This window comes from Sitophilus oryzae, unplaced genomic scaffold (genome assembly GCF_002938485.1).
Source record: "Sitophilus oryzae breed Bouriz unplaced genomic scaffold, Soryzae_2.0 scaffold_864_pilon_pilon, whole genome shotgun sequence".
NCBI lineage: Eukaryota > Metazoa > Arthropoda > Insecta > Coleoptera > Curculionidae > Sitophilus > Sitophilus oryzae.
Window position 1 is genome coordinate 79,670 of NW_022147488.1, and position 17,580 is coordinate 97,249.

Genomic DNA, 17,580 nt, shown 5'->3' on the forward strand with positions numbered 1-17,580 from the left:
CAACCCCCAAGCTGTTTTTCGTTTGAATACTTTAAGTAGTGGCATTTTCCAAAAATAACTTTTTTATTTTTGAGATTTCTGTTTCAGTGGCAATGCTTTTTTTCAAGAAATGCTCTCTTAATTGTAATATTGTTAATTAAATTGTTAATTAATTGTTATAGCAAACGCCACGAATGTTTGGGAATAATTCATCGGTCGCTACCATGTGAACTCATAAAATAATTAACTAGAAAGAAGTGTCAACTCTGTGTTAAATCGTGGAAACACGATACGCCACCGAAAGCCTTCGTTGTCGTCTGGAGAACTAATTTTCCAATTGACAGGTTGACATGATAAGGACATGATGGCTTAATTTTCATTTCCGTTTCCGGTTATTCAATGGCGGGCCCTCTTTCAGTTCAAATGTATTTTGTATTTTTTCTTTTCATAAATAAAACCAAAAAATAATTTATTCACATATATTTATTTGAAGTATGGAACAACGTGACTAAATAAACATAAAAATATAGAGGATTGTATTGTTTCAATACCAATTAGTTAATTATATGTACTTTTAACGTAAATTAGTTAAGGTATAAGCATGACTTACAGTAATTTGTAAATAAACACACGTATTCGCAGACTTCAAGGACAGAAAACGGACACAGGGACATGAAAACGGGAGCCTTATACAAAAACCTGAAAACAGAAAAACAAATTTTTTTATACTAAAATTAACAATCTAAAAATATCAATAGGTATAAAATATAAATATACTGTTTAAAAAAGCGTCCATTATTCCCAAAGAGACCTGGCTTATAAATCAAAAAGAAGCAAAAAGAGACTTTTAGTCGGATAACATAATCAGATTATCAGTCCGATTTATTGCATTATTGACAATAAATCGCACATATTGGAGATAAATGATGTTGGCTATAGTTAAAAATGATCTTACCTTGCTGTAAATTGTTTCCATTTTCAAAAAAATCGCCGATCAAAGAGATTATAACACCATTTTCTTGCATCTAAAAAATGTAAAAACAGTGTTTATTTACTACCTATTTTTCATATACATGGGACATACCTACTACGGCAGAAACGTCATTTTCTCCAGGATTCTTCATGTAATATATATTTTATATACTTTATTACCTTTATAATTATAAATTTCAGCCGAAATATTAAATTGAACTTCCAAAACGAAACTAAACGGAATGAATTAAAATGGCGTCGAATATTTTCGACACAATTTTCGAATTTGTTCTAGAACAAATCTGAAGTTGTCTCTGAAACTGAAATCTGTCAATTCTAAACTGTGAAGTTAGACAATAGTTAGACAAAAACAATGCTGTCCTTGTCTAGGCGGCCATACTTGTCGTGAGGAGAATGACAGGAATGACACTAATGACTGTTTCCAATTTTCCTATTTCACTGTCACCCCCCTGTGTGAACTAATCTGTTCAAGGTCACATAAAACTTAATTCCACTGCCGTGGTGTTTCAAGTCATATAATAATCAATATAGAATCTGTTGTAATTTGCTGTTTTAACTGTCAAAGTCTTGTCAAAACATATATTTGGTTATAAATATAAAATGGAATGCCCCATTGGTCGCACTGCAAGCACACCAATGGACTGACGCACAAAAACGAATCAATCAAAGAAACGCGATATAGTATCGTCTTTGTCAATCGCGCATTTTACATTTTAGAATAAGTAGAAGGAGCGCAGGCAAATGATTAGACCGGGCTTTAAAAACCTACGTGTGCGGTAAAAATTTACGTTTTTAATGTAAAAATGATAGCGCGCGTGTCGATTCTAACTTCATCAAGCGATGAATCACTCCCAAACATTCGTGGCGTTTACTCTAATTGTTTAATACATAAATTTAGGAGTAAATAAAATGCACTTATATTCTAAGAGCTGGCTACATAAAAAACCTTATCATCGTTACATGGCTAATTTTTTGTATGAAGTATCCTTTTGTGTAGCCATTATAAAATAGTCATGTCTGCCAGCGCGATCCCGGGGCTTAACGCGGGGGCGGCCAATCGAAAAGGTGAAATTTTGACACTAAAAATGATAGATAGAAAGATACATGAGTTATAATTGCGAAAATAGCTTTTATTTATTATTAAGAAACGTGGAAAATTGTTGGCAAACATTTTTCTAGTCGTTAAAATGCCGACAGACAACGCGAAAGAGGCATGAAATTTTAAAAATTATTAAAAAATGAAATTTGAAGAATGAAAAAAATTATGGCATATTTGCATGCCGATTGGTGAAATGTCATATTTATTTATTTTAAAAGCCGTATGCAAATGGGCAGACAAAAAGATCGTGGCTCAATCAGCTGCAGACAGTTATCAAAAGCGCGATATTACTCTAGCGGGAATCTTCAGGGAACGCTGGCCGCCTCATCCATTTAAGTATAGGTAAATCATATAATATTTGATTATATTATAAATTATTAGACACAATCAATTAATAGAGACAGATTGGTATCACAAGCCGACATTCTCTGAGAGATTTCTCAATTATTCCTCCGAACATTCTTTGAAACAAAAAATTAATGTTATTAATAACCTGAAAATCAGAGCTACATCACTATCATCAATTAATTTTCATAATAAAAATTTAAAATATATCGAAAGCATGTTGATTAAAAAATAATTATCCAATATCTATGATTAAAAAATTCTCAACAAGAAAACCGTTGTAAAATCTACTAACCAAAATGATAGAGAAGTTTATTGTAAAATACCTTATATCGACTGTCTGTCAGAACAAATTAAAAACACACATTTAAGGGTCATACTACAAAAAACAGGAAAAAATAAAAATTACAACAAGGAGTCATAACACCATAAAGAGACGGTTCTTTTCAAAAACAAAAATCAAAGAATAAAAAAGAACTGAAATCCGGCATAATATATAACATTCCTTGTACTCAATGTCCTAAAAGCTATGTTGGGCAGACCGGTAGATATTTAAAACAAAGATTGAATGAACATAAAAATGATCAAAGGAACTTTCTTTTGAAATCTAATCCTACCGCATTAGTAGAACACAAAATAGAGACAGGCCATAACTTCGATTTTGACAATACCACTATTTTACAAACACAATCTAATTATAAGAAAAGATTATTTGCAGAGATGATAGAAATCCAAAAAAACAAAAATTGCGTTAATAAAAGAACAGACGTAGAAAACCTGAGTACAGCATATTTTAATATTCTTTCAAAAATTAAATAATATAACTTCAAAATAATGGTTTAAATCCAAATAATATTTTTATATGTTTCTTTTTTCAACTGTTCTTTATCTCCAGGTAAAAATTATATTAGTATTTTATCAACTAGAATTAGTTGCTCTCTGTATACGGTCAACGTAGGTACATCTGCACTGCTTGTCTGTGAAAGGAAAAGATTTTCGTGATATTTCTCTATACATAATTGTGTTATATGTTTTTTTTTATGTAAGTGTGTTATGTGTTTTAAAAGGAAAAAAGGGATATATACCACTCCCCTCTATACCATCCGTGTATTAATGGATATGACTAAGAAAGTCCAGATTTAAATGTGAGTAACATATACATATATTTTATTTAATTGTTAACATTAGGGTAGTTTTACCAATTGTATATGTGTGGAATTCCACTGATATGTATTTTGGTTGTTTGTTAAATTTTTGAAAAAACTTTTATTTGATTGTATTTTTGCTCTCTTAACTTTGTAGTGTCCTGAAGATGCAAATAAATTTTGCGAAACGTCGACAAATTTAAAACAAAGGACTTCTGTTGATTTCTTTCGATCCTAATCCAATTTATAAAAAAAGAACACATTATATATTTTTTTATTATTTCAATAACGATTTTTTTGTCTGCCCTTTTGCATATACGGCTTTTTAAATTAATTAACAATAAACATGACATTCCACCAACCGACATGCATGTATGCGATGATTTTCTTTTGTCAAAATTCTATGCCTCTTTCGCGTTGTCTGCCGGCATTTCACCAACGAGAAAAATGTCTGTCAACAATTTTACCCGTTTCCTAATAATAAATAAAAGCTATTTGGCAATTATAACTCGTGTATTATAATTTTTAGTGTCAAAATTTCACCCTTTCGATTGGCCGCCCCCGCTTTAAGCCCCGGGATCGCGCTGGCAGTAGCGATGGGAACTATCGAATGAATTAGACTATCGAATGGTTACTGAATGAATGATTTCAACTATCGAATGGTTTTATTCGAATAAAATCATTCATTCATTTGTATACTAAAGCATATGTGACAACCTCGCTGTGCGACTAAATGGTTATGGTTGAGCCACGACTATCGAATGCTTTTGATAAATGAAAAATGAAATTTAGTATTAGTTTGATTTTTGTGTGCGTCAGTGCATTATTAGTTCTTCAAATTTTTATAACTTCACCTTATAAATACTGTGCTATTTTTGCGTTTATTAAAATATTTAAAATACTAAAATAGTAGTTTTTTTAATTGACGATTGTGTGCGTGTGCAGGTGTCAAATTTTTCCGAAAATTTGTGTGATTTTCTGTAGCTCGATCTTTCAATTATTTTATTTTATATGGTATTTATGGTCTATTTTTTAATGGGAAATTTTGAGAAGTAGCAATTTTTAAGAGAAATGAGATGAACTTGAAGTTTTACACGTGCCAATTTAAAAAAAAAGTTAACGATGTTTGTATTTTGTTTATGCTAATTCTCTTACATGTAGTTTTTTGCGAAGAAATATTTCATTTATTTTTTAATGTAAATGCCAGTAAAAGTAAATATTATTTTTTAATAATAATGTAAAGTACCCAATATAAATAATTTTGATTTCTAATTTTTCATTTATATTTTCCTTCCATTACACTGCATGCTTAGAAAATTAATAAATGTTTATATTTCATGATTTTAAAGTTTGTTGTTAATATAACAAATTAGCTCTGTAATTATTATTATTTAATAAACCAACGATGCCAAAAAATTTAGAGACTATATTATTTTTAAATAGGATCTAATATAAATAATTTTGACTTCTAATTTGTTGTTTATATTTTGCTACTACGTAAAAAAATGTTTATATTAAATTATTTTAAATTTTGTTGTTAATAGGTATAACAAATTATTACTGTTATTATTATTTTTATTAAACCAGTCTTTATTAAAAACATTAAAAATCATTTTCCTACATCCGAAATATTTTATTATCTAACCTAACCTAACAACAGAATATTAATAAAAAAAATGCAAAATATATAGACATACTATCCGTAACTAACTAAAGCCAAACAATAATATTCTTTGCTAATATCAACTAATACCAATATATGGCAACAGCGCCCTTCATAATGTATTTTCTGTGTAAATACTAGCACCTCAATAAAAAAATAATGTGTCCTTATCTTTATATGACTCCGCAAAAAATCAAAGATGCCGGCTTCTTTCTAGCATTGCCACCGACCGTGTCGGGTTTCTCGGAAAAAACCTACGTCGCCGGGCGACAACTAAAATCCAGTTAATATTTTATTATAATCGATCCTGACGAATAAATGAATGAATTTTATAAATGAATGGTTTTGGCTGCCGAATTACTAGAAATACAATATTTCAAGGCAGATGACGCATCTATTCGATAATTTTTATTCGAATAGTTTTCAACGAATGTTTTTTTACTAGCTATCGAATTATTCGAATGAATTGCAACTATCGAATGTTTCGATAGTATTCATTCGATAGTTCCCACTACTAGCTAGCAGACATGACTATTTCACAATGGCTACACAAAAGGATACTTCACACAAAAAATTAACCATGTAACGATGATAAGGTTTTTTATGTAGCCAGCTCTCAGTCTATTACGCATATTTTAGGCAATTTTACCAGTAATGTTTTGGACAATCTTTTAACTTTCGAACTTGTATGAACTTTTGACACATGCTAAAAGCGAGGTTCATCGAGACAGGGAAGATTTCGACAGACGGCATCCAAAACGTGTGCATTAAAAAAAAAACAGATACAACTGTCACTGTCATGGTCCTCTCATTGGACCGACTATACGTTTTACTAAAGTTTTCTTTCAGATTATTTTTTATTTAGCATGCACACTACTATCACACCATTACAAACACATTATAGATCAACTTTCAATTGGTAAACCCATAAAACTCGTAAATGTAATGTTTAAAAAATATATATTATTTCAATAACTGCGACATTTTTGTTAATATGCAATAATGCTTAAATAAAAACTCTACAATTTGACTTTTTAATGAATGTCCTGTTTTCCAGAAATATACCCAAATGTAGCTTACTAAAAATTTTTGTCAAAATAACACTCTTCAAATTTTATCTCTTTTAAAACTTTTTAAACAGTACATTGATAAAAATATTGCACTATTAAGTACATTTTTACAAAATAATTGAAGCTTGTATTGTTTAAAGGTAGCCACACAGATACAGTTTTTCCTCAAGGCAAAACTGCGCCAACTTCGAGGCTTGAACGAGTGTGTGTGTGCTCGTTCACTTTTTTTTTTTTTCAGTCCATAAACAAAGTTTAGTCTATTATCACAGATTAGGTATCCTATAAGTATACAGATAAAAATATAAGTCCCATAGACTTAAAATAAAATATAGACTACACTATTTACATCTCAACGCTGACAAACATTCTTTTTTGTACACATGTTTACTTCTGGGTCGACCGAGCCTTCCTCATCCAGCCTATGTTGTCACGTCTTTAATATTATTAATATTTTTTTTCTTGTTATACACATATATTGAGATATTAATACTACAGTTTAATAAAGTAGGTTTTAATATTCCATAGATGTATTAAATAGTCCTTATACTACTAAATTATAAGTCGGATACTGTTTAAAAAGGATAAGTTCTTTACAATATGACAACACCGATTAGAGGCGAGGGAGCCTATTCATTCATTTATTACCTTGTAGTAAGTGTCGGACGTGTGCGGTAAAGCTTTGTTGCCGCTATCTCCCCGGCTGTACTAACGCATTTTCTTAGCTTGTAGTCGTTAAGTGTTTTAAGGCGCTTATTTAGATAATATTTTAGTAAAATGTAAAATCTGAATTTTTTCTCTTACATTACATTATTTACTTACTTACATTGTAACAAAATCATAATTATAACCCTGTTAATAATTAATAATGTTTTTATTAAAAATATATTCCGGTTTGTTCTAAAATTATCTTCAGAATCTAAAATAAGATACAAGAATTTTAATATGATATTACATTATGAGACAATATTTTTTAATATACCGGGTCGTCTCAAAAGTGGTTCACCGCTATAACTTTTTTATTTTTTCAGATAAAAAAACAGATTTGTATGTTAGTAGGTATATGACATAAATTAGGATTTATTGACGTATTCAATTGTTTTTGGTCTCTTTCTGTTTCACCGAAATGATTACATCTTTTGATTTTTAAAGGCACCCTCGGTATATTTCTACTTTATTCGATAGAAAATGATAATAGAATTCTGAATAGAATGACATATCATATGTCAACTTTTGACATTGTCGCTTAAAAACAAATCGTATTATAAATTTCAATCCAGGGTGCCATGGTGTTGTTAAAAACACTAAGTTTTAATCAAGGAGCCTTGGAAAAATAGTTTTGATCGTCTAATGGGTTTCGTGTCTTGTCTAGGCCGATTAAAAGATGTACAAATCATATTTTTAATCATACATATGTCAATTTTTTCAAATGGAACAAGGGTGACTCGTTAGCATATTTGGAAAAAGCATTTTTTTATGAATATATTGATACCACACACTTGGTATTTCGAGTCAAATTGTCGTTATGAACCACGTGTTACAATTACAATTAAACCATATGCGAAAGTGTCAAAAGTTGACATATGATATGTCATTCTATTCAGAGTGTCATTTTCTATCAAATAAAGTAGAAGTATACCGAGGGTGCCGTTTAAAAATTAAAAGTTATAGTCATTTCCGGTGAAACAGGAAGTGACCAAAAACAATTGAATGCGTCAATCAATCCTAATTTATTTCATATACTAACATACTAAATCTTGTTTTTTTTATTTGAAAATATAAAAAAATTATGGGGATGAGCCACTTTTGAGACGCACCCGGTATAATAAAGACAGTACCGAGTTATAAATGTAGTTTTTATTTTATCCACTTCCTATCACCTTCCTTGCTTTAATGGAACAGATTTATGTTTTCTCTAATTTACATAATAAGACATCACTTAACCAGAAAAAAAATTACAACAATCATATTTTTTTTCTCTCCCTGTTGCCGATTCTATTATATCTGTGGAATAGATCCTGTTTTGATTAATATTAGGGGTTGTAAATGTTTGACTAAAATTAATAATTTATTATTAATTTCAAAAATTACCTAATTTCGATGATAAAATTTCTTCTATAACGTGTATTTTATTATTTTTATCCTTTTTGGACTCTAAATTGTTTTTTCTAAACTTTTATTTAAAAAATCTTAATAAAATATAAAAAAGTTTAAATACGATATATTTTTAATTTAATTATAGCTTCATTAAAATAAAAAAATTACCCGGCTATGATACGGAGAGTTCAGGTGTACTTGAGAAACGAAAGACAGTGTTGTGTTTCTCGGCAGAGTCGTCAGGGAACGACCGTTACGACAGAGACAACCTATCTATCGCTCGTGTCGCACTTGTTATAACCTAAAACAATAACACAACAATAACAAGACATTGTCTGACCGCATGTTCCAGCTATTTATGAATGAGATGCTCAGTCTATATTTTATTTTAAGTCTATGATTGTCCCTAATTCGTGGTACGAAAATTGTTTTTTTATGATCTTTGTGCAAACGAGTAAAATTTCCTGTGCGCAAAAATAAACTCGCGTAAAATAACAATAAACAGCGTAATAGAGAGATATCGCTAACCGAATAGCGTGCATGGACGTTAATAAGGCCAGGTGTTATTTCCTTTTCGTGAGGTGGTATTAACTCTCTTAATTTATAGTTATCGGATCGGAAATAATTCTATTCACGTCGCGTCCGCTATTTAAACTTAACCTAACTTTGAAATTGTTTTGTTTACTAGGTATTTTAAAACTAAAAGGCTAAAGTGCTTATTTCCAGTGCTTTATTGTTCAACGTCTGTCAGTGGGTTTAGTGCAACAAGCAACAAATTCTCTTAGAAGGGCTAAGTCGTCATCTGCTGTAAACCTAAGCCTCTTTATAGGTTCTTTAATATTGGAAGAGGCGAAATTCATATTTTGGGCCATATTTATTTAATTAGAACTAATCCCAGCTACTTAAATATCAAATGACCTAATAAAACTAAAGTAATAATTCAAAACAATTCAAACACAACCTAAAATAAAAGATCTCGCAGGCTGGCCTCCGTTGTAAATACCCGCGCATGCCCATTTAAGCAATTTTTAAACGTTATTTAGAATTAGCGCTTGGTATAATTGATCCGCAAATTACGTCAGGCGATAACGTTATTAGCGGGTGTTGCGTTAAAAATTGACTCGCGCATATCGTAACCAAAGTCGTAACCATGATAAGGTACGCGTAAATACTGCACGACGCTATTCGGTTTTCCGATATCTCTCTAATAACTGTGCTGGTCAGGCGCTGTGCACAATTTGAGAGGCTATAAGTGGGCGTGCTATGTGTGTAAACTAGTAACTTAACTAGTGCCCGATTCCGAAAATTGGAACCACAAAAAACAATCAAGAAAAAACAAAGTTTATGATCTGTATGATCCGTGCTATTATTAACTTCAAACAAAATGCAGAACTTAAACAGTTTTATGTCAATTTTTTGAATTATATAGAAGCTTACTATGTCTTTAGAAAAGAAAAAGTGACAGGATTAAAAAAATTACTTGCACAGGCGATCAAAATGCGTGACAGAACTATATCTCGGCAAGAAACTTTCACTGTAAAAAATGTGCTGAAGCTAACAGCGCAAACTGACCTGCACCGTCAGGTTGTACTAAAGAACTGCGCATCTGTGGGTGCTCATGCAACTGCGCAGTCCAGTCTCTGAGGAAAAACTGAATGTGTGTGACGATTTTAAAACAGTTACAGAAAACTGTGATACATTTTTTTATTTCCATTTTTATTTGGCATGTACACGACTATCACAACATCACAAAAAATACTACAAATAAAAGTGAATTTGCTGCTAAAGAAACTGTTATTTATTCTAGAAGCGCAGTAGAACGCTGAGTTTAAGAAGCAAGACGCCAAATCCGACCGGTGTTAAGGTAGAGAGGGCTTTGAAACAAACTTGTTACGTATCTATCACCCTCCTTTTTTATTCTCCTTGGCACTTCCCAGCAAAATTATAGGGAATATTTCTGTTAAAAGCTCGTCGTTTCGTATGGCGTTTGTTCGTGAACAAATCTCACAGTACAGCTCATTAAATGCAGTGTCACAGATAAACTCCGCATCATATGGTACTTTTTTTATAGATTCAGGTGAAATTAAAAAAACACGTATATACTAGTTGTACAGGATGTTACAAATATGAGCCTCATAATTCAGGTCTCGGAAACTAGAGCTGATCAAAATGCTACAGAGACATAATATATCGGGTGCGTCTGAAAAGTGGCTCACCCCTATAGCTTGTTCATTTTTCAGATAAAAAAAACGAGATTTGATGTGTTAGTATATGACAGAGATTAGGATTGACTGACGTATTCAGTTCTTCTCGGTCGCTTCCTGTTTCAGCAGAAATAACTACAACTTTTGATTTTTAAATGACACCCTCGGTATTTTTTACTTTATTCGATAGAAAATGACACTCGATAGAATGACATATCATATGTCAACTTCAAAACCAAAATTGTATTTTAAATTTTAATCTAGGGTGTGATGGCTGTGTTAAAAACACTAATTTTTAATCAAAGAGCCTTGGGAAATAGATTTGAACATCTAGTGTTTTTAGTATCTTGTCCTGGCCGGTTAAAAGATGCTCAAATCGTATTTTTAATCATATCTCAATTTTTCAAATGGAACGAGGGTGGCTCATTAGCATATTTGGAAAAAAAAATTACGAATAATTTGGTACCACACACTGGGTATTTCGAGTCAAATTGTCGTTATGAATCGCCATGTTGCAATTTCAAATAAATCATATTAGAAAATATCAAAAGTTGACATATGATATGTCATTCTATTCAGAGTGTCATTTTCTATCGAATAAAGTCACAAAATATCGAGGGTGCTATTTAAAAATCAAAAGTAGTAGTCGTTTTCGGTGAAACAGGAAGTGACCGAAAACAACTGAATACGTCAATCAATCATAATTTATGTCATATATTATTATGTACTTACTTTCTTAAATCTCGTTCTTTTTATCTGAAAAATAAAAAAAAGTTATAGGGTTGAGCCACTTTTGAGACGCACCCGATATAGAGTAATGTTCATTATTTCTTTTGTTTTCAGGATTATTAAAAAAGGTTAAGACACATTTTGAAATCATGGTACAAAAAAAACAAGGTATGATCGATAGCGGCACTAATTTCGTTCAGTTTGCGCATACCACCTGTGATGTCATATGCCATTCAAAAAAATATCCATATTGTTCAATTGCCACTAATAAAAAAGACCTATAATAGGGAAGAATTAGGACATAACCCCAAAAGTTATGTCAAATCATGGAGCTTGACATTTGAAAAGTTAGGACACATTTATTATGTGTCATCTGTTTGACAATTTGAAATTGGCGCGCGGAGCTTGCCGACCTGTGACGTAGTGACCAACCTGCGCAATATCATACTTTGTTTTCTTTGTATCATGTTTTGAAATTATTTTTGTATATAATATATTGTACACTTGCTTCAAAAAAGTGTATTTCATAAAAAAAATTGAAAAAAATGTTTATACAACGTTATTTTGTTTAACATAAAATTGCTCAACTTTTGCGAAAATCTTTTTTGAAAATATAAGCTTTTTTAAAAAAGTTATCCATCATATATGTCTTCTTCTTGCTGTACCATTATTTATAATTTGTGTAAGCACATGGAGGTCGATTTTTTTAGGTTGTTTATTGGTCCATTTTAATACTAATATTTGGTTAACAACTGTGAATATAATTTATGTATTGTATGTTGTGTGTTATTACTTTTTTATGTTCTATCCGCATGATATTCTGTCAGTATATTCGAATATTTTATCAGTAATATTAACTTAAATTCTGTACGTATACAGGGCATTTCAAAAAACATGTGCCATCTCTCGTGGGGAGTCCTCACATAAAAATAAGATTTATTTTCATGTCATTCTCATATTAACATAGGTCCGATTCTGCTTTGTTTCGTAGCTAGAGGATATTAAAGTCTTAATATTTATTTCGATTTATTATATTTTTCTTTTGTTTTATAAGTACTTTTAGCGTTTTGAATGAAATTTTGAGGGTACAAGTAAACTATAAATGCGACATACTTTAAAGCTAAAAAAGTGTTGACATATTCACCAGTGACTATGCATATGGGTTATCATTGGAATATTTTTCTAAAAAAAGCAAGTACGCCACTGACTTTTTTGACTGAAAGATTATTAAGACTTTAAAACCCTGTAGCTACGAAACAAAGCAGAATCGGACCTAAGGTTTGGTATTAAAAATAAAATTATAGATAATATTAAACAAAAATTGAAATAATGAGGGGAAATATACAAAAAGAAAAACTACGGTTACTAGTTGTTGAGGTCTAGGCCGGGTAATTTTTCCTTCTTTTTGATAATTTTAAATGTATTTTTAAGATAATAATTTTATTATCGAAACAACTAATCTACTAAATTATTATTTAGCTACTAGCTGTACTTATTAGCTACTGTCCCTACCGACAACTTTTAACACGAATATTCCCATAGTTTACAAAAGCTTGACATATATGTCTGCGTTGTTTTCTTACTGTCAATAAGTGTTTCTTTCCTTGTAGGTATAAACCCAAAAATATCAATTTCGTATATTTGCATTATGTATTTTATTCTACGTGATATATGTGCTTTTCTTGTTTATATTCCAAATATTTATATGTTCGTTAAATTATATGTTCAATCGTATATTCGTTAACAAATTGATAACAGAATTCTGCATGATAATGTTTATATGTTTTTCATTATATCATTCTTGACTCGTGAAAACTTGTTTAAAGTGTTTTAATCTGAGATTCAAGTATTGTTTTTTTTAATTCCTAGGCCCTCCTGGCAGAAAACTTCCTTGCCCGAGATGCCTTGATACAGGAAAACGGCAAAGTGGTCACTGATTTCGACGAGAACAAGTACCATATATTTTTTACGGACGTTACCTATGAAAAAATACCTAAACAGCGGGAACTGAGGATCAAGAAGAAGCTTTACGAATTCTACACAGCTCCTATAACGAAATTTTGGGCCAATTCAGTGAGTACATACCGTGCAGGCAACTCTTAATTTTGGGTCGGTATTTACATGTGTGGAAGTAAATCGCATAGGGATCTTATTAAGTGGGAGTGAGAGAAATGCGACGGTGTGCTGTTGCGGCGTTGCCACATTTCTCCGGAATTTTTTCTTTCCTTTTAAAGACATTTTTTCGAAAAGGTGACTAGATAAAATCATTAGATACGTTTCTGAGCAACTAAAATGGAATTATAAGGATATCGTTAGGGTGTCGATTTTTTTACGAGGAAACGTCAGTAATTACGGTAATTTAAAAACTCAACTTTTTAACACATAACACGCAGTAACTCAAGAACCACTTTAGATATAGAAACTTTTATTTTATTTTGAAGTTTGGATCTTTTACAAGATTTTTAAATAAAGAAAAATTCAATAGGCTTGTTTTTTTCCATTCAAAAATTAAAAAAAAACTATCCATTTACATTTACCAGTGCATAGCAATTTTCAGCCAATCATGAAACGTATTTATAAAGATTTTCACATACTGTCTGCGAAGAAAATATAGCAGAAATGTTAAGAACATTTTTGAAAAAAAACTACAGTCAATAAAATTGTTTCTAATGGATTTCGAGATATCGATTTTTGAATTCAGAGTTCTAATAGCGCGACCACTGTCGAACACCTAGTGATGGGTTGTTATTTAACTATCTGTTATTTTATAACAATTATTTAGAAATAACATAACGCAACCGTTACTGCTTTTAAAAAATAACAGATATAAAATAACGACACGCAGAGATCGAGTGTTCGTGAAACGAAGTCGGCGCTCTGCACCGCCACGAAATTCGATGCTGCTCGAAGCAATTCCAAAAAACAACTAGTATGGATGGAAAACCTATTATTTCGACAACCATCGATACAGGCGGCGAGATACAACAGACAACGGAGTGGGGTATGCGCTACGGCGCGGCGCGTCGTGTTGGGCTGACAACAGCTTAAAAATAATAGGATATAAAGAAGCAGCTTTTTTGAAACAGTTGCGGGCATAACGCCTGGCTGTCGAGATAACAGGAGTGGGAAAGGAGCGCTGCTGCATCGGTCGATTGTCGATGGAGGCTCGCAACGGGTTGGAGAATAACGCATCAGTTGTTTTAGCTATGTTGTTTTTTTTACCTGTTACGAGCATAACAGAACGGCGTTCGAGATAATCGGAGGTTTGAAACAGGTTGGAGAATAACGCATCAGTTGTTTTAGATACATATTGTTTTTCAACCTGTTACGAGCATAACGGGCGGAGGTCGAGATATTATGGCGCTGTATGTTTCAATACTTTGTTATTAAGTTTCAATATTTAAGTATTTATTTATTCTGAAAAATTTTCAGAATAATATTTTAAAGATTTTTAAAATGTATACAGGGTGTTTTAAAAATCTGGTCATTGATTAATCACGATCCTGCTTAAAGCCCTTGACGTAAAAAGCTGATTTTGGAAAACGGATTGACTTTAGGGTGTAGAGGTGCGATAAGAAGGGATTTTTCGAAACTCAAATTCTAAGAGGGTGAAACCACCCTCAAATATTAGAATATTTTTATTTAAAACTGGTGAGTTTTTCGAAAAACTCTTAAACACGTATATTTTATTTTGTTGTTTTACATATTTTGAGATTTTTACAAAATATATACAGGGTGTTTCATAAAATATGACCACTGAGTAATCACTATTCTGCTTAAACTGCTTGACGTTTAAAGCTGATTTTTGGTAAACGGATTGACTGTGGGGTGTAGAGGTGCGATAAGGAGGGGTTTCTCGAATCTCATATTCCAAGAGGGTGAAAACGCCCCTCAAATATTACAATATTTATTATTTAAAAAACGGTTAGTCTTTCGGGAAAACGATTGGACACCCATAATTTATTTTGTTTTTTTACATATTTTGAAATTTTTTAAAAAATAATACAGGGTGTTCCAAAAAGTTGAGTAATTGATTAACCAAGATTCTGCTTAAACTGCTCGACGTTTAAAGCATATTTTTGGCAAATGTGAGAAAATTTTATCCAGTTTGTATGTTAATGGAAATTCTTGCTTTGCTTTATCATCACCATTACAAATTAATAATTCGATGCGAACGAAGTCGCGGGTACAATAATAAGTATAGCTAGAGACGTGAGAAATATAAAATAAGAGACGCCCCCCGATGTGCAGTGGACATCCCACAAATTTGCTTCAATCAGATTTTTCGTAGCGTAACTGCATCTCTCTTCCGCCGAGTGCGTTCTCTCTCTATCGTGTGCGCGACCGGTGCTATCCCCAAGTCTCTTCCTATATTTGTCAAACTGTACATGCTAGTTTAAGTGTAAAATTAATTCGAACTCTAGTGCGTAGTTGGTTTACTTATGAAGAATATACTACACATTTTCTTATATTGCTATTTTTTGACCGCAAATGGTAAAATCATAACGAAGAGCTTCTCGCCCGTCGAGTGAGATGCACCCTGTACACTGCTACGCAATTCAGAATCTACGCGGATCGAGGGGTAGGGCGTAGGTAGATCGGAATTTATAGATATAGACAGTGGCGGCATTTTGGCTTTTTTTATATCGCAATTTGTAAACAGCGCTTATTTGTAAACAACCCCCCGTTTTAGAGAGAGGTATTTTAGATAACAATCGATATTTAGAAATGTTATGACACCCTGGAAATACTACCACCGAGCACGTCATTGTTGCAACTGCGTTAATACGCCTGGCGGTGACCGCCTCATATTCTTTCAGATATTTAGCAATAAAATAAAGAAACCTGTTATTTTTAAGCTGTTATTTTAAGCTGTTTTTTATAAATAACTATAACAGTTTCAACTGTTATCTAAAAATAACAGTTTTGCCCATCACTACGAACACCAACTCAATTCCACTATTTTTACCAAAAGTGTGCAAATCTTTCTAACTTGCACTTAAAAATTTATAAGATATAGGGAAAATTACGACTCAATAATAATTAAACAAATAAAGTATCACGAGACGTAATTAAATCGTGAAGCTGAATGCATGATGTACACCCTTCTCTAGAATTATAATACTGAGGTACTGATCGGGTCGACCGTGAGGAATCTGCTATATCCCCTTCGACATCTCTCAGCAATGTGCGCAGTTTCTCGGCTTATTTCATACGTTTGGCAACGTGTTTACTGTCCTCTCTTTGTTCGGTACATTATAAACGCATTGTACTCTTCTTACATACAGAAATCTCGACCCAAAACTAACCTTTGCCAGCTCTTAGTATAGAAAAATCGGTAAAAGTTGGCGAGGACAAAGTGAAATGTTTACCCATAACTCTATTTTTTTCAGGTAGCATACATGATGTTCCTGGTAATATTCAGCTATACTGTCCTGGTAAAAATGAACGAAATGCCCTCCTGGCAGGAATGGATGTCGATTGCGTTTATCTGTTCTCTAGGCTGTGAAAAGCTGAGAGAATTGTTCAGTTCCGAACCGGTAGGTCTGACGCAAAAATTGGCGGTGTGGAGCTGGAACATGTGGAACCCGTGTGATATGGGTGCCGTCTGCATATTTTTGGTCGGTGCCACTTTGAGGTAAGTAAAAGAAAAACGTCAAACAAAACTGTCAAAAATGGTGGTTCTTGATGTCCATTTTGTCTCTAAGGCATAAATATATAAATTATACTCCCTCTTTAATTTCTTTTTATTCGGAGAATTAGTATTATCCTTGTTTATATATTCTTAAAGTTGGTCAACCGACTAGACAAAATGTGCTGCTAACTGGAGGACAAATCGTGAACCTTTCGGGGCGGAGTCAAAAATATCGATTATTTTCGTTATTTTCCTCAGAGTAATGTAATAATATAGCCCGGGTATCTGCGAACTTTAATAGTGATCAGCTGATTAAGAAATTTAAACGAAACTTTTATTTTACTGTAAATTGTGGATTATTTTTGCCTGTTATTTTAAGAATCTAAACCGTATTAACAAAGATATTATTATTTCGATATGTTGGTACATTATTTATAATTTATGATAATTTTATGCTAATTGGCTGTTAATTAATATTTAAAAAAAAGTTACATACCTATTTTAAGTTGATTTAATGCAGGTTTATAAAAGAATCATTTCATTCTTAGATTATTTTATTCTAAATTGAGTGCTTTACGAATTGTACGATATTTTTTTTTTGAAACATAAAACTTTTTACATTTT

The 17,580-nt window shown here is 31.9% G+C and overlaps 1 protein-coding gene across 1 annotated transcript in view; it reads left to right on the top strand.

Moving 5' to 3' along the window:
* Nucleotides 1–17,580, top strand: part of LOC115890402 (transient receptor potential cation channel trpm-like) — a 134,586-nt gene that overhangs the window by 63,542 nt on the left and 53,464 nt on the right. The window contains exons 12-14 of the mRNA XM_030910630.1: nt 10,196–10,252; nt 13,191–13,394; nt 16,715–16,959. Coding sequence (XP_030766490.1) covers nt 10,196–10,252; nt 13,191–13,394; nt 16,715–16,959 — 506 coding nt within the window. The remainder of the gene's footprint in view (nt 1–10,195; nt 10,253–13,190; nt 13,395–16,714; nt 16,960–17,580) is intronic.